This window comes from Phyllobates terribilis, unplaced genomic scaffold (assembly GCF_046119375.1).
Source record: "Phyllobates terribilis strain yellow unplaced genomic scaffold, ASM4611937v1 Scaffold_2__4_contigs__length_985480577, whole genome shotgun sequence".
Lineage (NCBI taxonomy): Eukaryota > Metazoa > Chordata > Amphibia > Anura > Dendrobatidae > Phyllobates > Phyllobates terribilis.
Window position 1 is genome coordinate 46,153,405 of NW_027362762.1, and position 24,324 is coordinate 46,177,728.

General features: G+C 45.1%; 1 protein-coding gene across 1 annotated transcript in view; it reads right to left on the bottom strand.

The window, feature by feature from the left end:
* Positions 1–1,474: 1,474 nt before the first annotated feature.
* Positions 1,475–24,324, bottom strand: part of WNT11 (Wnt family member 11) — a 185,674-nt gene continuing 162,824 nt past the window's right edge. Inside the window, exon 6 of the mRNA XM_073661500.1 lies at positions 1,475–9,359. Within this exon, the coding sequence (XP_073517601.1) occupies positions 9,185–9,359 (175 nt within the window). The 3' untranslated portion in view covers positions 1,475–9,184. The remainder of the gene's footprint in view (positions 9,360–24,324) is intronic.

Here is a 24,324-nt window from a genome sequence, read left to right on the forward strand (position 1 = left end):
TCGGCGCAGGGACCCTAGGATCGCTCACAGCCATCAAGACTGAACGGCTGTGCAGCAGCTCCAAGGGACTAAGGAGTCCCTCCTCCCCTTCAGTGACGCGCTGGTGAAGACGCGTATGCGATGACTCATTGGATGCCAGCACAGCTGCGGGGATCGTATGAGAGGTAAGTATGAAAATTATTATTTTTTTTTTAATAGAATTAAATGTTCTTGGGGGAGAGCACATGATGTATTGGAGTGGGGGGGGGAGCACATGATGCATTGGGAGTGGGAAGAGCACATGGAGAATTGGGAGTGGAGGGTGGGATGAGCACATGGAGAATTGGAAGTGGAGGGTGGAAAGAGAACATGGAGAATTGGGAGTGGGGTGGGAAGAACACATGGAGAATTGAGAGTGGGGGGTGGGAAGACAGTATGGGGCCCCGAAATTCCTAGTGGCAGCCCTGCGTGTATGTTTATAAATTCATTTACCTACTTGCAGACCAACCTTTGTTTTAAAACATGAGGCTGGCCTGCATATAGCTCTGCAAGGACATTTTAGAATGCTGTTGCAGAGTCAGCAACTGCATGAAGATCATGCAGCTTAAGTAGCCAGGAGCTTGCTGCCTCTGACTCCCCCAAAGAGAAGGCAGAAATGCTTTATTACCATCTCTGCCTTCCTGATTGCTAAGAATACAGTACAGGAAGCAAAAACATCACTTCACCCTCCCACCCTAGAGATCATGTGATCGCTGGGTGCCAGGAGAGATCAGGTGGTGCTGGGTCTTAGCAGACCCAAATCAGCTCATTAGAAACTGAATTTGACCTGTAACCGGGGCTAATATGCCAACCCCAGTTACAGGGGAAATCATCAATAATAAAAATGTACTTAAATATCAGAGTTCTCCCAAAGGTCTTTTATCACCTTATGGGTGGCACAATATGTGAAATAAATTTTAAAAACAAGATAGAAAGAGCAGCAAAAAAAAAAAAAAAAGAAAAGAAAATTAAAAAAGAAGAAAGCCACTGCCAGTCCAAAACGCTGTTCCTAAACCTGCACGGAAAAAAAACCCAAATCTGATATGTAAAGATAATTGTTAATGAAAGAGAACTAAAATTTAAAATGTATCTTATTCATCCTTTGACATTTTTAAAAAATGTTTTAAATATTCATATTTTTTTTTCCTGTTCTTTTTTTTTTGTGAAGAATAAAAGGAAAAGAATGCATATAAAAAATAACAATTTGGTGTCACATATCATGGAAAGAAAAGTAGCAAAATTTATTTGAATCATCAAACTAGAAAAAAAACTTCCTAAGATCCTAATTTCACATATAAAAAAAGAAAACCAGGAAATAATTTTTCTACCCTTTGTTGAGGGAGGGCAGCAATGACCCTTCACGGTTGACCAAGTGAGTGTCAAATTATTATGATACAAGGTTGATTGCGCAATCCAACAGAAAACCAGACGAAGGCAAAGCTCAGTATGGGGGGATTCAAGAATCTCTAACCCCGTTTATTTCTACTTAGCATTTTATATTGTTTTGAGTTTATCAATGGCCAATCACCTACAGCCATACTACAAGCTTGAACCAATGTTAGTACAATTATTACGGAAATACATCGGTGCATGGTGGAAAGTTACAAGGTTATACATTCCGGCTCAGACTAGCTAGATAACAGGAGCAGGGTGTCACATAGAATGCTCCTGAGAGAAAAGGTTAGTGTGGGAAAGTTGCAAAAGGAAAGAAGGAAAGAATGTATGTTATGCAAAGAGTATAACATGATTTTGAAGCAAGCAGACAAAATGGAGTTGCCATAGCATGAATATCAATATGTCCTTTACGCCTTTAGCTCTTATAGTCAGAATTCGATTTTTGCTCTTCTTGTAATTATTTTCTGCTGGGCTCATGCTAATAAACAGCAGTCGATTAGAAAACGCAGAGCTGCAGTGTATGAAATGGGTAAGGAACAAAGGAACGGTCTGAGCACTTCAGGTGGATCTCAGACTATCTCAGTCTCTCGTAAGCAATGCAGTTGAGCTGGAGTCACTGAGTGCAGCACTGCACTAATAAAAGTAAAAAGCTCGCTCTTTGTTACATCCCTAATATTACTATTTTTTGGGGTTGTATTTTGTAAATATCCTGTAAGTAAAATTAAAATCTAATTTACAAAAAGAGTGCTTACAGTCGAACACCACAACATAAAGAAAATGAAACCTTTAATATTTCTCAACAAATTAAAATAGCTATTGAAGAATTTAACAATGGGAAGAAACACAGAATCCCGAAAAGTATCAAACCAGACACAATGTATCCAACAGTACGTAACATCTGACACGCAGTATAAAAGACCGAACAACGAATGGTCATGAAGAGGAAGGAGAGCACAAAAAAACACTAAAAACCCCTTTATTTTCCGAAATGGGGGCCAAGAAAGATCTAAACAAACATATAGTCTTGCCCACCAATCCTTGCTGATCTTCTGCATCATTGCCTGGGTCCCTTGTTGGTATCATTTCTTCTTAAGTTGAAGTGAATAGTGGTGTGTGACTGCTGCAGGGATGAGTCGGTCACCGCTGGGGAGGTCCTGATGTCCGAAATTCTTAGCGATCAACTATAACCTTTGGTAGAATTCAGCAGTAGCACCACAGGAGAAACAGTTTGCAGACAATGGGAGTTGAATGGAGAATGTCCACTAGCTGAGGGGTACGTGGTGTTTTTCCACCAGCCACAAAACCTACTAGTAGCAGATTGGTGTGGGTGTTGGCTGAAGGACCACCACTTATCCTAAGGAAAAGACATCAATATTGTAGTCCTGGACAACCTCTTTAATTAGTTGACTTATAGGGTAGCTACTTCCAATGGATTTTATTACTGTGATATTTTATATCCCTGAGAGATCTTATCGGTATGTTTTTGTATGATCTGTGATGTGCGGGTGTATAGAGTGGACTTGGAGCAGATGGTGGCTGTGTTGTACGGCTATTATCTGCCTGTAACAGCAGAAAGTAGAGCTAGCTCAGCTCGCTGCTGTTTAGCCATTTAAATTCCGCTGTCAATCACTGCGATCAAACGGAACAGATGAGTTAACGTGGCAGCAAGGGGCCTGCTCAAGGCCCACACGGCTACCATCTTGGTCATCCTATGAAGCCTTAGGCTGGGCTTCCTAGGAGAACATCATTTCAACCTTGTGTGTTGCTTCGGTATTGCAATATTTAGTATGATTAAAGTTTCAAATCCCTGAGGGGCAGGGGGGCTAAAAAAGAACATAAAAATCTATAATCTAAAAAATAGATCTAAAAGTTTAAATCACTGTCCTTTTCCCTGTATAAAAGTAAAACAAATAGTGTCATATCCATAAAAGTCCCATCCATCAAAATATAAAGTTAGTAGAACTGTATGTTAAAGGGTTATTCCTAAAATAGCAAAGTGGTCTTGTAATGACATACCCATATATTTATTCAGTTGAGCTAATATAACTCATTTTTAATTTTGCCATGTTTTGCACATATCATTCCCTAAAGGATGCCCCTCCAGGATCTATTTATCCTCAAGTGGCAGCTACAACCATCCTGTAGTATTTCCAGTCCTCAAGATCGAACATGTTCTTCTCTGGGCTTCCTGCCAGGATAGCTCTGCTCTGATAGGTGTGTAGAAGCAACTTGTACTGTGAGGGTTAATGTCACGGAAAGGAGCGGAGCCACCTTCAGTGAAGTGCAGAGATCATACTAGAAAGCAGTAGTGCAGTAGAGCGATGTACTGCAAGATGGGCTGTGTATAGAGGGGCTGTAAGGAGAGATATACTGCAAGATAATGCTCTGTATAGAGGGGCTGTAAGGAGAGATATACTGCAAGATAATGCTCTGTATAGAGGGGCTGAGAGGAGAGAGAAACTGAAGGATAGGGCCGGATATAGGGGGTTGAGAAGAGCGTAATACTTCAGGATGGGGCTCTGTGTAGAGGGGCTGAGAAGAGCGATAGGATGGGGCTATATACAGGGTGCTGAAAGGAGAGATATGCTGTATTATGGGGTTGTACAAAGGGGGCTGAGAGGAAAGATACACTGCAGGATGAGCCTGTATATACACAGTGGATATAAGATAAAGTCTACACAGCCATATTAAAATACCAGGTTTTTGTCATGTAAAAAATCATACTAATAAGAATCATTTCAGAACTTTTTCCATATTTATTGTCATTCATAATCTGTACAATTCAATTGTAAAACACATTGAAATCTTTTTGGGTAGAAAAATAAAGTTAAAGAAATAAAGTAATGTGGTTGCAAATATGCACACCTTTAAATTAGTATTTTGTTGAAGTACCCTTTGACTTTATGACAGTGTTCAGTCTTTCTAGGTCGGCGTCTATCAGCGCAGCACATCTAGAATTGCCGATCTTTGTCCCCTCTTCCTTGAAGTAGCTCAACATGTCAGTTTGCTGGGGAATCTGCTGTGTATAGTGCCCTCTTCAGGTCACCCACAGATTTTCAATTAGATTGAGGTCTGGGCTCTGGCTTGACCATTTCAAAGCTCTGATCTTCTTCTGGTGAAAAAATTAATTTGTTGATTTGGAGGTAATTTTAGGGTTGTTGTGCTGAAAGGTAAAATCCCTCTTCATAATGACCTTTTTAGCAGAGCTCTGAAGGTTTTGTTGCAAAATTGATCCATATTTTGACGGTTTAGAATCCCCTTCGCCTTGACTAAAGCCTCAGTTCTTGCTGCTGAAAAACAGTCCTAAAGCGTAATGCTGCCTTCACCATGCTTCACTGTGGGTCTCATGCTCTTTTGGTGATGCGCAGTGTTCCAAAAACATGCCTTTTGGAATTATGGCCAAAAAGTTAAACTTTGGCCTCATCTGACCCTAACACATTTCCCACATGCTTTTGGCAAGCTTAATGTAGGTTTTGGCAAAACATATCTGGGCTTGGATGTTTAATAAAAGCTTCTGTCTTGCCACCCAACCCCAAAGGCCAGACATATGAATACAGAAGATTGTTGTCACATGCAGTACACAACTAGTACTTGGCAGAAATTCCTGCAGCTCATTAAATGTTGCTGTTGGTGTCTTGGCTGCCCCCGAACCAATTTTCTCTTGCCTTTTCATCAATTTTTGAGGGACGTCTAGTTCTAACTAATGTCACTGCTGTACAACATTTAACATTTTTCTTGATGACCATTGTTAGAGTGTTCCATGGAATGTCTAATGCCATGGAAAAAATTTTTGTACCCTTCTCCTCACTGATAAATTTCAACTATGAGATCCCTTTGGTGTGTTGTAAGCTGTTTATGGGCAATGGCTTTTGCTACTAAGAAAATGTCAAGAAAATCCTACTAGCACACTTAAACTTCATATGGGGTTAATCAGAATCACTGTAAATGATGTTGGCCGTGCACTGACTACTATTTAACATTAGTTTAAATGTGATTGGTTAATTCTGAACACTACCACATCCCAGTGTCCGTAATGGTAATTTCCTTTGCACCACTCCACCGGCTCTGTGCTTCCTTGAGGCAACTTCCCACCGAGTTATCAGCAAATCCATAGGTAAATTGTTTCCAAAGCACTCCTTGCCTTGGAAAAAAATTGTCTCTACAACTACATCCCCAATTATAAGGGGGTGTTCACACTTATGCAATCACATTATTTTAGTTTTTTTATTTTTATTTCTCTCCTCAAAATGATTTTACTTTGTTTCTCAATGGATTTCTACAGATTACGGGCAACATTAAAAGTGAAAAAAGTTCTGATATGACTCTTCTGGGTACGATTTTTTTACATGACAAAAACCTGGCATTTTACTTGGGGTGTGTCGACTTTGTATATCTTCTGTAGAAGGGCTGAGAAGAGTGATATTCTGCAGGATGGGGCTGTTTTTTCAGGGGCTAAAAATATATGCTGCTGAATGGGGCTGTGTATACAAGGAATGAGATCTTATACAACAGAATGGGGCTGTATATAGAAGAGTTGAGACGATATACTACAGTTTGGGGCTGTGTATAGAGGGGTGAGATGTTATACTGTAGCTTGAGGCTGTATATAAAGGGGTGGAGAAAAATAAAATACTCAAGGATATGGCTAAGAAGGGCTTATAGGATATACTGCAAGATGGGGTTGTGTATAAAGGGACTGAAAGTAGTGATATACTGCAAGATGGGACTGTATACAGGGGCTGAGATTAGCTGAGCTATGTTTGTAGCCTTCTTTTGAGAGACCAGTAATATGAAAGTGTAAAGGCTGCTCTGTTGATACACATGACAGAGGATTATCTTCTCCCATAAGCATCAACAGACCAGCATTTTTAGTTTTACAAAACTGATGTCAGCAGCAAGCACCAAATCACTCAATGATGTCACTGTGGAGGCATGCAGGAGAGTTCAGCTCTGCTATAAAGCAGCTAAAAATGACGTAACCCACACAGGCAGCAAAACTGATGTAGATGGCAGAAGATAAAGTTGGCCAGGCAGCGTACTGTGCAGAAACAGAAAGTCCACAGAGACACAAGATGAATTCTACATTTACATAAGCTTGATGACAACCCAGGAAAGTAGGGCTAGTCAGGAGCAGACAGGAAAGGGGAGCAGTGTCTGCAGTACCAAAGAGAAGCAGGTGCTGTTGGGAAATGTAGTTTTAACAGATAAGAATAGGACCGTCCATTCAGCTTTGTAAAGATGGATTCAGAGAGGGGCAGATAGAAATGAAAAAAGACACAAAGTTACAAGAAAGAAACTTTATATTGGGATTAATATGTACATCAACAATAAGTATGCATATGCTGTGCTTGGTGAAAAGTAATTTGATTCTGGTAATAACCCTTTAAACACCACCCCCCCCCCGCCAAAAAAAAAACAAATTTAATACCAGAACTGCAATTTTTCGGCCCCCACACCTCCCAAATAAAATGTAATAAAATTGTAATTTTTACAGTACAATGATTGCTGCAAAAACAAAACGCAAAAAGACAAGGGTTTGAGTTGCATTGTATTTTCACTGTTTCATACAACCTGGAATTTCCTCCTTTGTTTTTCAGTATATTATAAGCTAAAATAAATGGTGTAATTCAAAACTACAACTCATACTGCAAAAAAAATACCCTAGTACGGCTATGTCGATGACAAGATAAAAAGTTGTTATGGCTCTTAAAAGAAAAGGAGACAAAACTAAGAAATGAAAAATAACCTCTTTTTAAAGGTCATACCTGCCATTGAACAGGTCTCAGCATATTGGTGAGCAGTAGTCACCCCTTTCTTCCAGCATTAGCTCTGGGGGATGGGTTGACGACGTGTCAACCCTGACGCCATCTTTTGTTTTGAGTTTAACAGATTTAAAACCCCCCTTGGAGTGGGAAAAACAATTTACAATACTTTCCAGGACCCTCCATACTCGGTAAAGCTATTAAAATATAGTTTTTAGCCTCAATAAATGAAACATTTAATTCAAGAGGGACTTCAAAGAGGTATCTTTATAGAAGAAAAAGAGTTTGTAGATCCATTGATATTTTCTAAATTTTCAGCAAGTCACATTTTTCATGTCATAATTTGGTTTCCAAAACTAGAAAAAAAAGTTAATTTAAAAAAGTTTTTGATTTTTTTTAAATGTCTTGAATATGTGTTGTATGAATCCACTCTCTGAGAGTGTAGTAATCTATAAGCTGTACTATAATGACTACTAAAAAATCCCCACCTGCCCTCCAGGAAACATTTTACATTTTTTACCTACATGAAAACCCTGCAAATATACAAGTGGCATTTCACAAAAACAGCATATAAAACAATGAATATAAAAATATAATTGTAGAAATTATTTCATATTTTACCTTTTTTGTTTTTTTTTATTTCATACAAACTTTAAGCAGTTTACTTACATTTATAATTATATATATAAAAAGGTAGAATAAAGAAAGCGAACGCTATATTCATAAATATCTCTCTCTCTCTCTGTAGGTTCTGCATACAAAACAAAAATTTGTACATCCACCGACAGTGGCAGGACACTGTTGTCTGGGCATTGACTTGAGATGCTTTGAAATCGATGCATGGAATTCTAAAAAAATGTAAACAATACTTAAAGGGGACTTGTCATCTGCCATAAATATGTCATTTTTCTTACGTGGTGTAAATGCCACTGTTCTCCTGAATCCAGCGATGTTTTTCTTTCGTTCCTGCGACTTTCCGTTCCTGAGATATGGCCCCCTCTTTCTTGCACATAAATCTAGTCTTGTTAGGCAAGGGGCGTGGTCTTCAAAGATACACCACACCCACTTTTTCCGAAAAATACTAGGATTTACATACAGGGAAAAGGAGGCCATATCTCAGGCACAGAGAGGCGCAGGAACAAAAGAAAAACATTGACGGATTCAGGAGAACAGCGGCATTTACACCGTGTAAAAAGATTACATATTTATGGCAAGTGACAGGTCCACTTTAAAATGATGCTCTGGTTTGGGGACACTTTGTAGAATATATTAAAATGTTTTTTTTTTTTTTTATGAAAAAAAAAATCCCCTTTTCTTTTTTAGCTCCAGGAAATTCAAAAATACTGTAAAAATTTTTCAAAAATTTCCTTGACAATTTCTGCTTGGTGCAGAAGATTATAGGGCAGTTTGTTAAAAGCAGGAAATCCGAAGTTTTTCCTTTTCTTTTGTGCAGAATTTGTGAATTTCCCCTCTTATATTAAGGTCTAACCAATACCTTGATATTCTCTACACAGTATTTTCAGTCCAGAGTTACATTTTAGTAAAGTGAACCTGAAATGGCTTGAATTCCACTCAGTTTTATTTTCCAGATAGAGCCCATTGAATAATACGGGTTAAAGGGGCTTTGAAGTCCAGTCCAGCATTTTTTCTTCACAGGTTAGGTAAAAAATAATCCTTTATTCTTCGCTAGTAGGTCAATAAAAGTACCAAGGTAGACCCCACTGCATCAACATAAAGAGTCGTGAATATTTACAACATGGCCGGCACCAGGAGGTGGTTGGACGACCCAAATGGTGACCGCAGTCTTTACATTTATTGGTTTTTTTTTGCAATTTTTGAAAACATTCATGTCGGTCCTGATATTTTCCTATTATCACATCTCATTTGGCACAATTATTTTGAACGTCTTTGTCTACTAGAAGAAAGTACTTCCGACCGTGGATAGTGCTTTGGTTTTTCATGGTTTTGTGAGGTCTGGAACGGATACAAAACATTTTTTGTGTTATTTTTCATTTGCAAACGTATCTCTCCACGGTCCTCTCACATTTTTTGCAAGTTACATAGCAACACCAATGGTATTTGCAATGACATCGCTCCACCACCGTGTCCATGTAAGGGTTGTATCCTCGGCCGCAGCACATTAAGTCACAACTGTCGCTTCCAAAGGAGGTTTTATTGCATTGTCTGAAAGAAAACAATGAGACAATGGAGGGTTAATAAGTTTTCCTTCAGCATATGGAGCATTCAGCGGATGGACAGAGTTAATGTCAAACATAACCTGGCAGCAGATGCATCATCCGATTCTGGATTCTGCAATAGCAAAAAAAGAAAAAAGACAAAAAACAACCACAACAGGGCGACCATAATACATTCTGTATGGGCCTGAATGAGGCTGACGTGATGTTTAAATGTCCTTAAATGCCACCGCTCTATGGAATGTGCTCCGGAAAGTCAAACGATGGGAAACTGCGCAGAACTTAATGGCACCAGATGTAAAACAATGGACATTTATTTTTCTTTTTGTTTCCTATTAGGATTTTGTTTTCCCCTTTTTTTCATGTGACCATATGCAGCTGGGCATTTCATTTTTATTGAGATTTTATTTGGATGATATCATAAAGTTGAAACAATTAAAACCAAATTTATTTGCGTATTATATAAAGTCTAAGGCTCAAGTCACACAAGCAGAAACGTAACTTCGGGGGGGCACCAATAGCCCCCCATCCCCGCTCTAACCACATGCCATTGATAATACTGGTGTCTTACATGGCAGAGGGACCTTTGGAACCATATAGGTGTCAACCCTGTAGCACATGGATGTTAAGGATCCACAAGACTTCTTTATGAATGGCTCTTCGTTTTGACTAATAGAAGATAAGACCTAATGGAAACGCGTCCCTTGGGGCAATCAGACATGATCCCGCTGCTGACACCCTTGGCAATCAGTTGGTTTTGCAGGGGAAAAAAACCTTTATCCTGCAATGGCCACTGCTTATGGAACGGAAAGAATATAAAAAATATTACTACTGCTACAAACACTACATATAAAATATAAAAACACTTTATTTATATGATTGTTGAGGGTCCGACCATCGAGACCCATTCTGATCCCAATGACAGAGGCTGTCAAGTCAAAAAACTAAACTAAAAACAAAGCCACAATCAAAGGAATTAAAATTCCCTCAAGATTCAAGAAAAACAGCAAAAAAGGGCAGCAAACCCATATAATACAGATGGCGGCAACACAGGTGCAAAATACTGATGAGACTACCACTCACAACCTACCAGTTCATGGAGGAGGTGATTGCTTAGTATTAAAATTGCACACAAAAAAAGGTTTGTATAGGGTGCTGTTCACACATTAGTAGTGCACAGTATCTGACTTTCAGCCTATTACTGAAACCTATACTATTTGATTAGGCAGGCTGCCTAGGACTATCTAAGTGCACCCCTTGAGGACAGACCCCCTAGTTTAGGGTTTAGTTCACTCAGGCTGTAAAGTCCCCTTAGTGAAAAGAGCGGCATAGTGCGCGCATCACCTATTCACTATGGGTATATAGAAGCGGTAGCAGGACGGTGTGACCATCTCTCTGCGACAGCGGACATATGTGACCACCTCTCTGCAATACCGGACATGTGTGACCACCTCTCTGCAATACCGGACATGTGTGACCACCTCTCTGTGGTAATGGGAATGTGTGACCACCTCTCTGCGGTAATGGGAATGTGTGACCACCTCTCTGTGGTAATGGGAATGTGCGACCACCTCTCTGCGGTAATGGGAATGTGTGACCACCTCTCTGCGGTAATGGGAATGTGTGACCACCTCTCTGCGGTAATGGGAATGTGTGACCACCTCTCTGTGGTAATGGGAATGTGCGACCACCTCTCTGCGGTAATGGGAATGTGTGACCACCTCTGTGCGGTAATGAGAATGTGTGACCACCTCTCTGCAGTAATGGGAATGTGCGACCACCTCTCTGCGGTAATGGGAATGTGTGACCACCTCTGTGCGGTAATGAGAATGTGTGACCACCTCTCTGTGGTAATGGGAATGTGTGACCACCTCTCTGCGGTAATGGGAATGTGTGACCACCTCTCTGTGGTAATGGGAATGTGCGACCACCTCTCTGTGGTAATGGGAATGTGTGACCACCTCTGTGCGGTAATGAGAATGTGTGACCACCTCTCTGCAGTAATGGGAATGTGCGACCACCTCTCTGCGGTAATGGGAATGTGTGACCACCTCTCTGCAGTAATGGGAATGTGTGACCATCTCTCTGCGGTAATGGGAATGTGTGACCACCTCTCTGCAGTAATGGGAATGTGTGACCACCTCTCTGCAGTAATGGGAATGTGCGACCACCTCTCTGCAGTAATGGGAATGTGCGACCACCTCTCTGCGGTAATGGGAATGTGTGACCACCTCTCTGCAGTAATGGGAATGTGTGACCATCTCTCTGCGGTAATGGGAATGTGTGACCACCTCTCTGCAGTAATGGGAATGTGTGACCACCTCTCTGTGGTAATGGGAATGTGCGACCACCTCTCTGTGGTAATGGGAATGTGTGACCATCTCTCTGTGACAGCGGACATGTGTGACCACCTCTCTGCGGTAATGGGAATGTGTGACCACCTCTCTGCGGTAATGGGAATGTGTGACCACCTCTCTGCGGTAATGGGAATGTGTGACCACCTCTCTGCAGTAATGGGAATGTGTGACCACCTCTCTGTGGTAATGGGAATGTGTGACAACCTCTCTGTGGTAATGGGAATGTGCGACCACCTCTCTGCGGTAATGGGAATGTGTGACCACCTCTCTGCGGTAATGGGAATGTGTGACCACCTCTCTGCGGTAATGGGAATGTGTGACCACCTCTCTGCGGTAATGGGAATGTGTGACCATCTCTCTGTGACAGCAGACATGTGTGACCACCTCTCTGCGGTAATGGGAATGTGCGACCACCTCTCTGCGGTAATGGGAATGTGTGACCACCTCTCTGCGGTAATGGGAATGTGTGACCACCTCTCTGTGGTAATGAGAATGTGTGACCACTAGTGTTGAGCATTCCGATACTGAAATATCGGGTATCGGCCGATATTCACTGTATCGGAATTCCGATACTTAATTCCGATACTTTTATAATATCGAATACCGGAATCGGAAGTTCCCATAATGCCTGCGCTCTGCAGTGTCTGTGAAGGATGACAAGCTGGGTGGCAGCGCTCAGCTGCGATCCAGCTTGTCATCAGAATGCCATCCCAGCGTGGGAGAATTCTCCTGATTGTTTAAAAGCCGGCGCGCGGTAAAAAGCCGCCGGCTTTTAAACAATCACGCAGCCCCATACTGCTTCCCCGCAGCCTCCCACCCCGATCCTCCGCTCCCCTCGCCACCTCCCATCCCGATCGTAAATTAGGACCGGGCGGGGAGCGCAGCACCAAGGAGCGAAGGACCCGGGCGGGGAAGCCGGCAGTGAAAAGACTTCACCGCCGGCTTTCCCGTTCTGTGCTGCGCTTTCCCGCCGGTTATTTCAAATGAACAGCTGAGGTATCAGGTGATGCCGATCAGCTGTTCATTTGAAGTAGCCGCGGTGCCCTCAGAGGGTTCATGTGAGTTCATGCTTCACTGCATTGCATGAACTCACATGAACTTTCCCACGGCCGCACAGGTCAGCCTCACCTCCCAGACCCGTCATGATTAGTGTGTGCGGGGTGTGTGTGTGTGTGTGTGTGTGTGCGCGGGGTGTGTGTGTGTGCGGGGTGTGTGTGTGTGCGGGGTGTGTGTGTGTGCGGGGTGTGTGTGTGTGCGGGGTGTGTGTGTGTGCGGGGTGTGTGTGTGTGCGGGGTGTGTGTGTGTGCGGGGTGTGTGTGTGCGGGGTGTGTGTGTGTGCGGGGTGTGTGTGTGCGGGGTGTCTGTGTGCGGGGTGTCTGTGTGCGGGGTGTGTGTGTGTGGTGTGTGTGTGTGTGTGTGCGGGGTGTGTGTGTGTGCGGGGTGTGTGTGTGTGCGGGGTGTGTGTGTGTGTGTGTGTGTGCGGGGTGTGTGTGTGTGCGGGGTGTGTGTGTGTGCGGGGTGTGTGTGTGTGCGGGGTGTGTGTGTGTGCGGGGTGTGTGTGTGTGCGGGGTGTGTGTGTGTGCGGGGTGTGTGTGTGTGCGGGGTGTCTGTGCGATGTTTGTGCGGGTGTCTGTGCGGGTGTCTGTGCGTGCAGGCAGACATAGGCCGATGTGACACTACTACTCCCATCGGCCTATGTCTGTCCCCCGTCCACTCGTGCCAGCAGGATCAGCTCAATGGGAGCAGTAGTTCCCATCAGCCTGATCCTGCTATTTAAATTGCCCTACTGTGTCCCCAATAAATGTTAAATACATGTCATTGGTGGCCAGTGGTTACCTAAAAGAAATTAGTTTATACATTACCTGTCCCCGCCGATCGCCACCTAAAATAAAGTAAAAAATAAAAAACTACACCTATACTCACCAAGACACCTAATTCCCCGAAGCCATCGATCTCCTGTAATAAAATATAAAATAATAAACCACAACCTTATCCTTACCCCTCCGTAGTAGTCCACGAGTGTCCCACGAAGATCTCCAGTTCAGAGCAGCCACATAGAATGTGACCGCTCTGAACCGCTGCCGCCGCTAGAATGACGGGGCCGTAAGGGTTCACCGGAGTTCAGGCAGCGCTGCTCCGGTTAGCTCCTTTACGGCACTGCTGTATCGTGAGAAATTCCCACGGTACAGCACTGCCGTAAAGGAGGTCTCCGGAGCTGCGCTGCCTGAATGCACTCCGGTGACCTCAGTCAGTGGCTCCCGCTGCCGGGAGCGGACGTGTTCCCGGCAGCCTGAGCTTACAGCAGCCATGCACAGCTGTCACCATCTCCAGATGTGACAGCTGTGCATGGGAGATCAGCGCAGGAACGTGGACAGGTAACTATTTTTTTTTTAGTAAACTAAGAATTAAATAAAATGGTGTTTTATTTCAAATAAATTATTTTTTTCTGGGTGTAGTGTGTTTTTTCTTTTTAACACTTTGTAGGTTAGTAATGGGGGTGTCATATAGACGGCCATCATTACTAACCTGGGCTTCATGGCAGCTGGCGCTGACATGAACCCCACCACTATTACCCCCTGCCACCGCACCAGGGCAGCGTGGAAGAGCGAGGCTAAGTGCCAGAATTGGCGCATCCTATGGATGCGCCATTTCTGGGGCGGCTGACGGCTGGTGTTTCTAGCCTGGGAGGGGGCCAATATTCATGGCACCCTTCCTGAGCTATTAATATCAGCCCCCAGCTGTCTGCCTAGCCTTTGCTAGCTATTAAAATAGAGGGGACCCCACGTCATTTTTTTTTGGGGGGTCCCCCATTTTAATAGCTAGTAAAGGCTAGGTATTCAGCTGGGGGCTGATATTAGTAGCCTGGGAAGCTCCGTGGGTTTTACCCCCTTCCCAGGCTTCAAACATCTGCCCCAGCCGTCTGCTTAACCTCCGCTAGAGACTAAAATTATGGGGGATCCCACGCCATTTTTTTTTTAAATAAATCCTTTATTTTAACACTAAATGACATTTGAGGACTTAATAAAGATGCAGTCCCTAAATTATTATTTATTTTTTAATAAATTTTTCCCAAAACTTTTGACGTGGGCTTCGCCATATTTTTGTATGCCAGCCAGGTACAGCATCCAGCTTCTATGAACGCGCCATTTTCCGGGGCGGCCGCGGACTGCAATTTTCAGCGGGGGGGGGGAGGGCAAAAAGCTTGGGCCTCCCTGCGCTGCAGATTCCATCCCCCAGCTGCCTAGTTGTACCTGGCTGGACACAAAAATAGGGAGAAGCTCCACGTTTTTTTTTTTTTAATTATTTCATGAAATTCATGGAATAATTAAGAAAAAAAGGGCTTCCCTATATTGTTGTGTCCGGCTAGGTACAAATAGGCAGCTGGTGGTTGGGGGCAGCCCGTTCCTGCCTGCTGTACCTGGCTGGACACAAATATAGTGTGAAGCCCCACGTCAATTTTTTTTTAATTATTTCAGGAAATTCATGAAATAATTAAAAAAAAATTATGTGGGGCTTCGCCCTATAATTGTGTCCAGCCAGGTACAGCAGGCAGGAACGGGCTGCCCCCAACCACCAGCTGCCTATTTGTACCTAGCCGGACACAACAATATAGGGAAGCCCTTTTTTTCTTAATTATTCCATGAATTTCATGAAATAATTAAAAAAAAAAATGTGTGGCGCTTCGCCCTATTTTTGTGTCCAGCCAGGTACAACTAGGCAGCTGGGGGCTGGAATCTGCAGCGCAGGGAGACCCAAGCTTTCTGGGTCCCACCCGCTGCAAATTGCAGTCCGCAGCCGCCCCGGAAAATGGCGCGTTCATAGAAGCGCCATCTTCTGGCGCTGTACCCAACTCATCCAGGGCCCTGGTGCGGTGGCTCACTGGGTAATAAAGGGGTTAAGGCCAGCTTGGCATTATCAGCTGGCCCTAAGCCCGAAATTCATGGGGTCACGCCAATATTAGACATGACCGCCATGAATTTCTAGTAAAGTATTTAAAAAAAACACAAACACCCAGAAAAAAGTCCTTTAATTGAAATAAAGACACAATTCTTTATTGTTCTAAATTAAACCATACTTACCGCCACACCCATTCCAGCTGAAGCCAACGATCTCCTGCAATAAAAGTAAAATAATAAAGCAACCTCATCCTTACCTTTCCATGGTTCCCAGGACAGCTTCAGCTCTGCTACATCGAGATGACAGGCTGGACCGCAGCAGAACGCTGCCATCCAGCCTGTCATCCCGCGGACACTGAGAAGCGCAGGCATGCTTGCGCTCCTCAGTGTCTTTCTGTGACGTCATCCAGATGAGCCGAGGTCATGTCCAATGAACTCAGCTCACCTCATGCACGTCACTGACAGCGTGGGAAAATTCTCCTGCACTCAGCGCTTCAGCGTGAGAATTCTCCCACGCTGTCAGTGACGTGCATGAGGTGCGCCGAGTTCATGGGACATGACCTCACCTCATGCACGTCACTGACAGCGTGGGAAAATTCTCACGCTGAAGCGCTGAGTGCAGGAGAATTCTCCCACGCTGTCAGTGACGTACATGAGGTGAGCCGAGTTCATTGTCGGCTCATCTGGATGCCGTCACAGCCAGACACTGAGGAGTGGAAGTATGCCTGCGCTTCTCAGTGTCTGCGGGATGACAGGCTGGATGGCAGCGTTCTGCTGCGGTCCAGCCTGTCATCTCGATGTAGCAGAGCTGGAGCCGTCGTGGGAGCCATGGAAAGGTAAGGATGAGGTTGCTTTATTATTTTTCTTTTATTGCAGGAGATCGTTGGCTTCAGCTGGAATGGGCGTGATGGTAAGTATGGTTTAATTTAGAACAATAAAGAATTGTGTGTTTATTTCAATTAAAGGACTTTTTTCTGGGTGTTTGTGTTTTTTTTAAATACTTTACTAGAAATTCATGGTGGTCATGTCTAATATTGGCGTGACCCCATGAATTTCGGGCTTAGGGCCAGCTGATAATGCCAAGCTGGCCTTAACCCCTTTATTACCCAGTGAGCCACCGCATCAGGGCCCTGGATGAGTTGGGTACAGCGCCAGAAGATGGCGCTTCTATGAACGCGCCATTTTCCGGGGCGGCTGCGGACTGCAATTTGCAGCGGGTGGGGCCCAGAAAGCTTGGGCCTCCCTGCGCTGCAGATTCCATCCCCCAGCTGCCTAGTTGTACCTGGCTGGACACAAAAATAGGGCGAAGCTCCACGTTTTTTTTTTTTTAAATTCATGAAATTCATGGAATAATTCAGAAAAAAAGGGCTTCCCTATATTGTTGTGTCCGGCTAGGTACAAATAGGCTGCTGGTGGTTGGGGGCAGCCCGTTCCTGCCTGCTGTACCTGACTGGACACAAATATAGGGCGAAGCCCCACATCAATTTTTTTAAATTATTTCATGAATTTCCTGAAATGATTTAAAAAAAATTGACGTGGGGCTTCGCACTATATTTGTGTCCAGCCAGGTACAGCAGGCAGGAACGGGCTGCCCCCAACCACCAGCTGCCTATTTGTACCTGGTTGGACACAACAATATAGGGAAGCCCTTTTTTTCTTAATTATTTCATGAATTTCATGAAATAATTAAAAAAAAAAAATACGTGAAGCTTCTCCCTATTTTTGTGTCCAGCCAGGTACAACTAGGCAGCTGGGGGATGGAATCTGCAGCGCAGGGAGGCCCAAGCTTTCTGCCCCCCCCCCTCCCCCCGCTGAAAATTGCAGTGCGCAGCCACCCCGGAAAATGGCGCGTTCATAGAAGCTGGATGCTGTACCTGGCTGGCATACAAAAATATGGCGAAGCCCACGTCAAAAGTTTTGGGAAAAATTAATTAAAAAATAAATAATAATTTAGGGACTGCATCTTTATTAACTCCTCAAATGTCATTTAGTGTTAAAATAAAGGACTTATTTTAAAAAAAATTGACGTGGGGCTTCGCCCTATATTTGTGTCCAGCCAGGTACAGCAGGCAGGAACAGGCTGCCCCCAACCACCAGCTGCCTATTTGTACCTGGCCGGACACAACAATATAGGGAAGCCCTTTTTTTCTTAATTATTCCATGAATTTCATGAAATAATTTTAAAAAAAAATGCGTGGGGCTTCGCCCTATTTTTGTGCCCAGCCAGATACAACTAGGCAGCTGGGGGCTGGAATCCGCAGCGCAGGGAGACCCAAGCTTTCTGGGCCACCCCCGCTGCAAATTGCAGTCCGCAGCCGCCCCAGAAAATGGCGCGTTCATAGAAGCGCCATCTTCTGGCGCTGTACCCAACTCATCCAGGGCCCTGGTGCGGTGGCTCACTGGGTAATAAAGGGGTTAAGGCCAGCTTGGCATTATCAGCTGGCCCTAAGCCCAAAATTCATGGGGTCACGCCAATATTAGACATGACCACCATGAATTTCTAGTAAAGTATTTAAAAAAACACAACACCCAGAAAAAAGTCCTTTAATTGAAATAAACACACAATTCTTTATTGTTCTAAATTAAACCATACTTACCATCACGCCCATTCCAGCTGAAGCCAACGATCTCCTGCAATAAAAGTAAAATAATAAAGCAACCTCATCCTTACCTTTCCATGGTTCCCATGACAGCTTCAGCTCTGCTACATCGAGATGACAGGCTGGACCGCAGCAGAACGCTGCCATCCATCCTGTCATCCCGCAGACACTGAGAAGCGCAGGCATACTTCCACTCCTCAGTGTCTGGCTGTGACGGCATCCAGATGAGCCGAGGTCATGTCCAATGAACTCCGCTCACTTCATGTACGTCACTGACAGCGTGGGAAAATTCTCCTGCACTCAGCACTTCAGCGTGAGAATTTTCCCACGCTGTCAGTGACGTGCATGAGGTGAGCTGAGTTCATTGGACATGACCTCACCTCATGTATGTCACTGACAGCGTGGGAGAATTCTCACGCTGAAGCGCTGAGTGCAGGAGAATTTTCCCACGCTGTCAGTGACGTGCATGAGGTGAGCTGAGTTCATTGGACATGAACTCGGCTCATCTGGATGACGTCACAGAGAGACACTGAGGAGCGCAAGCATGCCTGCTCTTCTCAGTGTCTGCGGGATGACAGGCTGGATGGCGGCGTTCTGCTGCGGTCCAGCCTGTCATCTCGATGTAGCAGAGCTGGAGCTGTCCTGGGAACCATCGAAAGGTAAGGATGAGGTTGCTTTATTATTTTACTTTTATTGCAGGAGATCGTTGGCTTCAGCTGGAATGGGCGTGATGGTAAGTATGGTTTAATTTAGAACAATAAAGAATTGTGTCTTTATTTCAATTAAAGGACTTTACTCTGGGTGTTTGTGTTTTCTTTTAACTTTGACTATGGGGTTAGTAATGGGGGTGTCTTATAGACGCCTCTCCATTACTAACCTGGGCTTGATGTCAGCTGGCATTATAAGCTGACATCAACCCCAACCCTATTACCCCCTGCCACCGCACCAGGGCAGCGTGGAAGAGCGAGGCTAAGTGCCAGAATTGGCGCATCCTATGGATGCGCCATTTCTGGGGCGGCTGACGGCTGGTGTTTCTAGCCTGGGAGGGGGCCAATATTCATGGCACCCTTCCTGGGCTATTAATATCAGCCCCCAGCTGTCTGCCTAGCCTGTGCTAGCTATTAAATTAGGGGGGACCCCACGTCATTTTTTTGGGGGGGTCCCCCATTTTAATAGCTAGTAAAGGCTAGGTATTCAGCTGGGGGCTGATATTAGTAGCCTGGGAAGCTCCGTGGGTATTACCCCCTTCCCAGGCTTCAAACATTTGCCCCAGCTGTCTGCTTAACCTCCGCTAGAGCCTAAAATTAAGGGGAACCCCACGCCAATTTTTTTTTAAATAAATCCTTTATTTTAACACTAAATGACAAGTACAGTAATCAACACTGTCACTGTACTTCATATATATGTGACTGACATGTTTCTATCTATCTAATCTATGTGTGATTCTCTATTCCTTCTATTCTAAATTGTCGGGTACAGATGCTGAATTGCCGGCCGGCTTTCTTAAAGAGACGGTGCATGAAAACACTATTATTTTTTTAAATAAATCCTTTACACTAAATGACAAGTTCTGTAAGCAACACTGTCACTGTACTTCTTATATATGTGACTGACATGTTTCTATCTATCTAATCTATGTGTGAAGCTCTATTCTGTCTGTTATAAATTGTCGGGTACAGATGCTGAATTGCCGGCCGGCTTTTTTAAAGAGACGGTGCACGAAAACACTAATATTTTTTTTAATAAATCCTTTACACTAAATGACAAGTACAGTAAGCAACACTGTCACTGTACTTCATATATATGTGACTGACATGTTTCTATCTATCTAATCTATGTGTGAAGCTCTATTCTTTCTGTTGTAAATTGTCGGGTACCGGTGAATGCCGCTGATGAATTGCCGGCTTTTCATGTCATTCTACATTATTCTTAGTTGTTTTACTTCATGTAGAATTAACCTACAAGGAAAGAAAGGGTTTATTTTCATTCCGATATTTGTGTCCCATTGACTTGCATTGGTTTCCGGTATCGGAATCGGCGATATCCGATACTTTTTGGGTATCGGCCCGATCCAATCCGATACGATATTTCCTGATATCGGAAGGTATCGCTCAACACTAGTGACCACCTCTCTGTGGTAATGGGTATGTGTGACCACCTCTCTGCGGTAATGGGAATGTGCGACCACCTCTCTGTGGTAATGGGAATGTGTGACCACCTCTCTGTGGTAATGGGAATGTGCGACCACCTCTCTGTGGTAATGGGAATGTGTGACCATCTCTCTGTGACAGCGGACATGTGTGACCACCTCTCTGCGGTAATGGGAATGTGTGACCACCTCTCTGCGGTAATGGGAATGTGTGACCACCTCTCTGCGGTAATGGGAATGTGTGACCACCTCTCTGCAGTAATGGGAATGTGTGACCACCTCTCTGTGGTAATGGGAATGTGTGACCACCTCTCTGTGGTAATGGGAATGTGCGACCACCTCTCTGCGGTAATGGGAATGTGTGACCACCTCTCTGCGGTAATGGGAATGTGTGACCACCTCTCTGCGGTAATGGGAATGTGTGACCACCTCTCTGCGGTAATGGGAATGTGTGACCATCTCTCTGTGACAGCGGACATGTGTGACCACCTCTCTGCGGTAATGGGAATGTGCGACCACCTCTCTGCGGTAATGGGAATGTGTGACCACCTCTCTGCGGTAATGGGAATGTGTGACCACCTCTCTGCGGTAATGGGAATGTGTGACCACCTCTCTGCGGTAATGGGAATGTGTGACCACCTCTCTGCGGTAATGGGAATGTGTGACCACCTCTCTGCGGTAATGGGAATGTGTGACCACCTCTCTGAGGTAATGGGAATGTGTGACCACCTTTCTGCGGTAATGGGAATGTGTGACCACCTCTCTGTGGTAAAGGGAATGTGTGACCACCTCTCTCTGGTAATGGGAATGTGTGACCACCTCTCTCTGGTAATGGGTATGTGTGACCACCTCTCTGCGGTAATGGGAATGTGCGACCACCTCTCTGTGGTAATGGGAATGTGTGACCACCTCTCTGCGGTAATGGGAATGTGTGACCATCTCTCTGTGGTAATGGGAATGTGTGACCACCTCTCTGCAGTAATGGGAATGAGTGACCACCTCTCTGCGGTAATGGGAATGTGTGACCACCTCTCTGCGGTAATGGGAATGTGTGACCACCTCTCTGCGGTAATGGGAATGTGTGACCATCTCTCTGCAGTAATGGGAATGTGTGACCACCTCTCTGCGGTAATGGGAATGTGTGACCATCTCTCTGCGGTAATGGGAATGTGTGACCACCTCTCTGCGGTAATGGGAATGTGTGACCACCTCTCTGCGGTAATGGGAATGTGTGACCACCTCTCTGCGGTAATGGGAATGTGTGACCACCTCTCTGCGGTAATGGGAATGTGTGACCATCTCTCTGCAGTAATGGGAATGTGTGACCACCTCTCTGCGGTAATGGGAATGTGTGACCACCTCTCTGCAGTAATGGGAATGTGTGACCACCTCTCTGCGGTAATGGGAATGTGTGACCACCTCTCTGCGGTAATGGGAATGTGTGACCACCTCTCTGCAGTAATGGGAATGTGTGACCACCTCTCTGCGGTAATGGGAATGTGTGACCATCTCTCTGCGGTATTGAGAATGTGTGACCACCTCTCTGCAGTAATGGGAATGTGTGACCACCTCTCTGCAGTAATGGGAATGTGTGACCATCTCTCTGTGGTAATGGGAATGTGTGACCACCTCTCTGCGGTAATGGGAATGTGTGACCACCTCTCTGCAGTAATGGGAATGTGTGACCACCTCTCTGCAGTAATGGGAATGTGCGACCACCTCTCTGCGGTAATGGGAATGTGTGACCACCTCTCTGCAGTAATGGGAATGTGTGACCACCTCTCTGCAGTAATGGGAATGTGCGACCACCTCTCTGCGGTAATGGGAATGTGTGACCACCTCTCTGCGGTAATGGGAATGTGTGACCACCTCTCTGCAGAAATGGGAATGTGTGACCACCTCTCTGCGGTAATGGGAATGTGTGACCACCTCTCTGCGGTAATGGGAATGTGCGACCACCTCTCTGCAGTAATGGGAATGTGTGACCACCTCTCTGTGGTAATGGGAATGTGTGACCACCTCTCTGCGGTAATGGGAATGTGTGACCACCTCTCTGCAGTAATGAGAATGTGTGACCACCTTTCTGTGGTAATGGGAATGTGTGACCACCTCTCTGTGGTAATGGGTATGTGTGACCACCTCTCTGTGGTAATGGGAATGTGTGACCATCTCTCTGCGGTAATGGGAATGTGTGACCACCTCTCTGCGGTAATGGGAATGTGTGACCACCTCTCTGTGGTAATGGGAATGTGTGACCATCTCTCTGTGACAGCGGACATGTGTGACCACCTCTCTGCGGTAATGGGAATGTGTGACAACCTCTCTGTGGTAATGGGAATGTGTGACCATCTCTCTGTGACAGCGGACATGTGTGACCACCTCTCTGCAGTAATGGGAATGTGTGACCACCTCTCTGCGGTAACGGGAATGTGTGACCACCTCTCTGCGGTAATGGGAATGTGTGACCACCTCTCTGCGGTAATGGGAATGTGCGACCACCTCTCTGTGGTAATGGGAATGTGCGACCACCTCTCTGTGGTAATGGGAATGTGTGACCATCTCTCTGTGGTAATGGGAATGTGTGACCACCTCTCTGTGGTAATGGGAATGTGTGACCACCTCTCTGTGGTAATGGGAATGTGCGACCACCTCTCTGCGGTAATGGGAATGTGTGACCACCTCTCTGCAGTAATGGGAATGTGTGACCACCTCTCTGCGGTAATGGGAATGTGTGACCACCTCTCTGTGGTAATGGGAATGTGCGACCACCTCTCTGCGGTAATGGAAATGTGTGATCACCTCTCTGTGGTAATGGGAATGTGTGACCACCTCTCTGTGGTAATGGGAATGTGCGACCACCTCTCTGCGGTAATGGGAATGTGTGACCACCTCTCTGTGGTAATGGGAATGTGTGACCACCTCTCTGCAGTAATGGGAATGTGTGACCACCTCTCTGCGGTAATGGGAATGTGTGACAACCTCTCTGTGGTAATGGGAATGTGCGACCACCTCTCTGCGGTAATGGAAATGTGTGATCACCTCTCTGTGGTAATGGGAATGTGTGACCACCTCTCTGTGGTAATGGGAATGTGCGACCACCTCTCTGCGGTAATGGGAATGTGTGACCACCTCTCTGTGGTAATGGGAATGTGTGACCACCTCTCTGTGGTAATGGGAATGTGTGACCATCTCTCTGTGACAGCGGACATGTGTGACCACCTCTCTGCAGTAATGGGAATGTGTGACCACCTCTCTGCGGTAACGGGAATGTGTGACCACCTCTCTGCGGTAATGGGAATGTGTGACCACCTCTCTGCGGTAATGGGAATGTGTGACCACCTCTCTGTGGTAATGGGAATGTGTGACCATCTCTCTGTGGTAATGGGAATGTGTGACCACCTCTCTGCGGTAATGGGAATGTGTGACCACCTCTCTGTGGTAATGGGAATGTGCGACCACCTCTCTGCGGTAATGGGAATGTGTGACCACCTCTCTGCGGTAACGGGAATGTGTGACCACCTCTCTGTGGTAATGGGAATGTGTGACCATCTCTCTGTGGTAATGGGAATGTGTGACCACCTCTCTGTGGTAATGGGAATGTGTGACCACCTCTCTGTGGTAATGGGAATGTGTGACCACCTCTCTGTGGTAATGGGAATGTGCGACCACCTCTCTGCGGTAATGGGAATGTGTGACCACCTCTCTGCAGTAATGGGAATGTGTGACCACCTCTCTGCGGTAATGGGAATGTGTGACCACCTCTCTGTGGTAATGGGAATGTGTGACCACCTCTCTGTGGTAATGGGAATGTGTGACCACCTCTCTGCGGTAATGGGAATGTGCGACCACCTCTCTGATAGTGAATGGAGCAGAGGTGATGCATGCGCACCATGGGACACAGGACCCATGTTCTTATAATCAGTAGGGGTCCCAGCAGTTGGACCACCTGTGA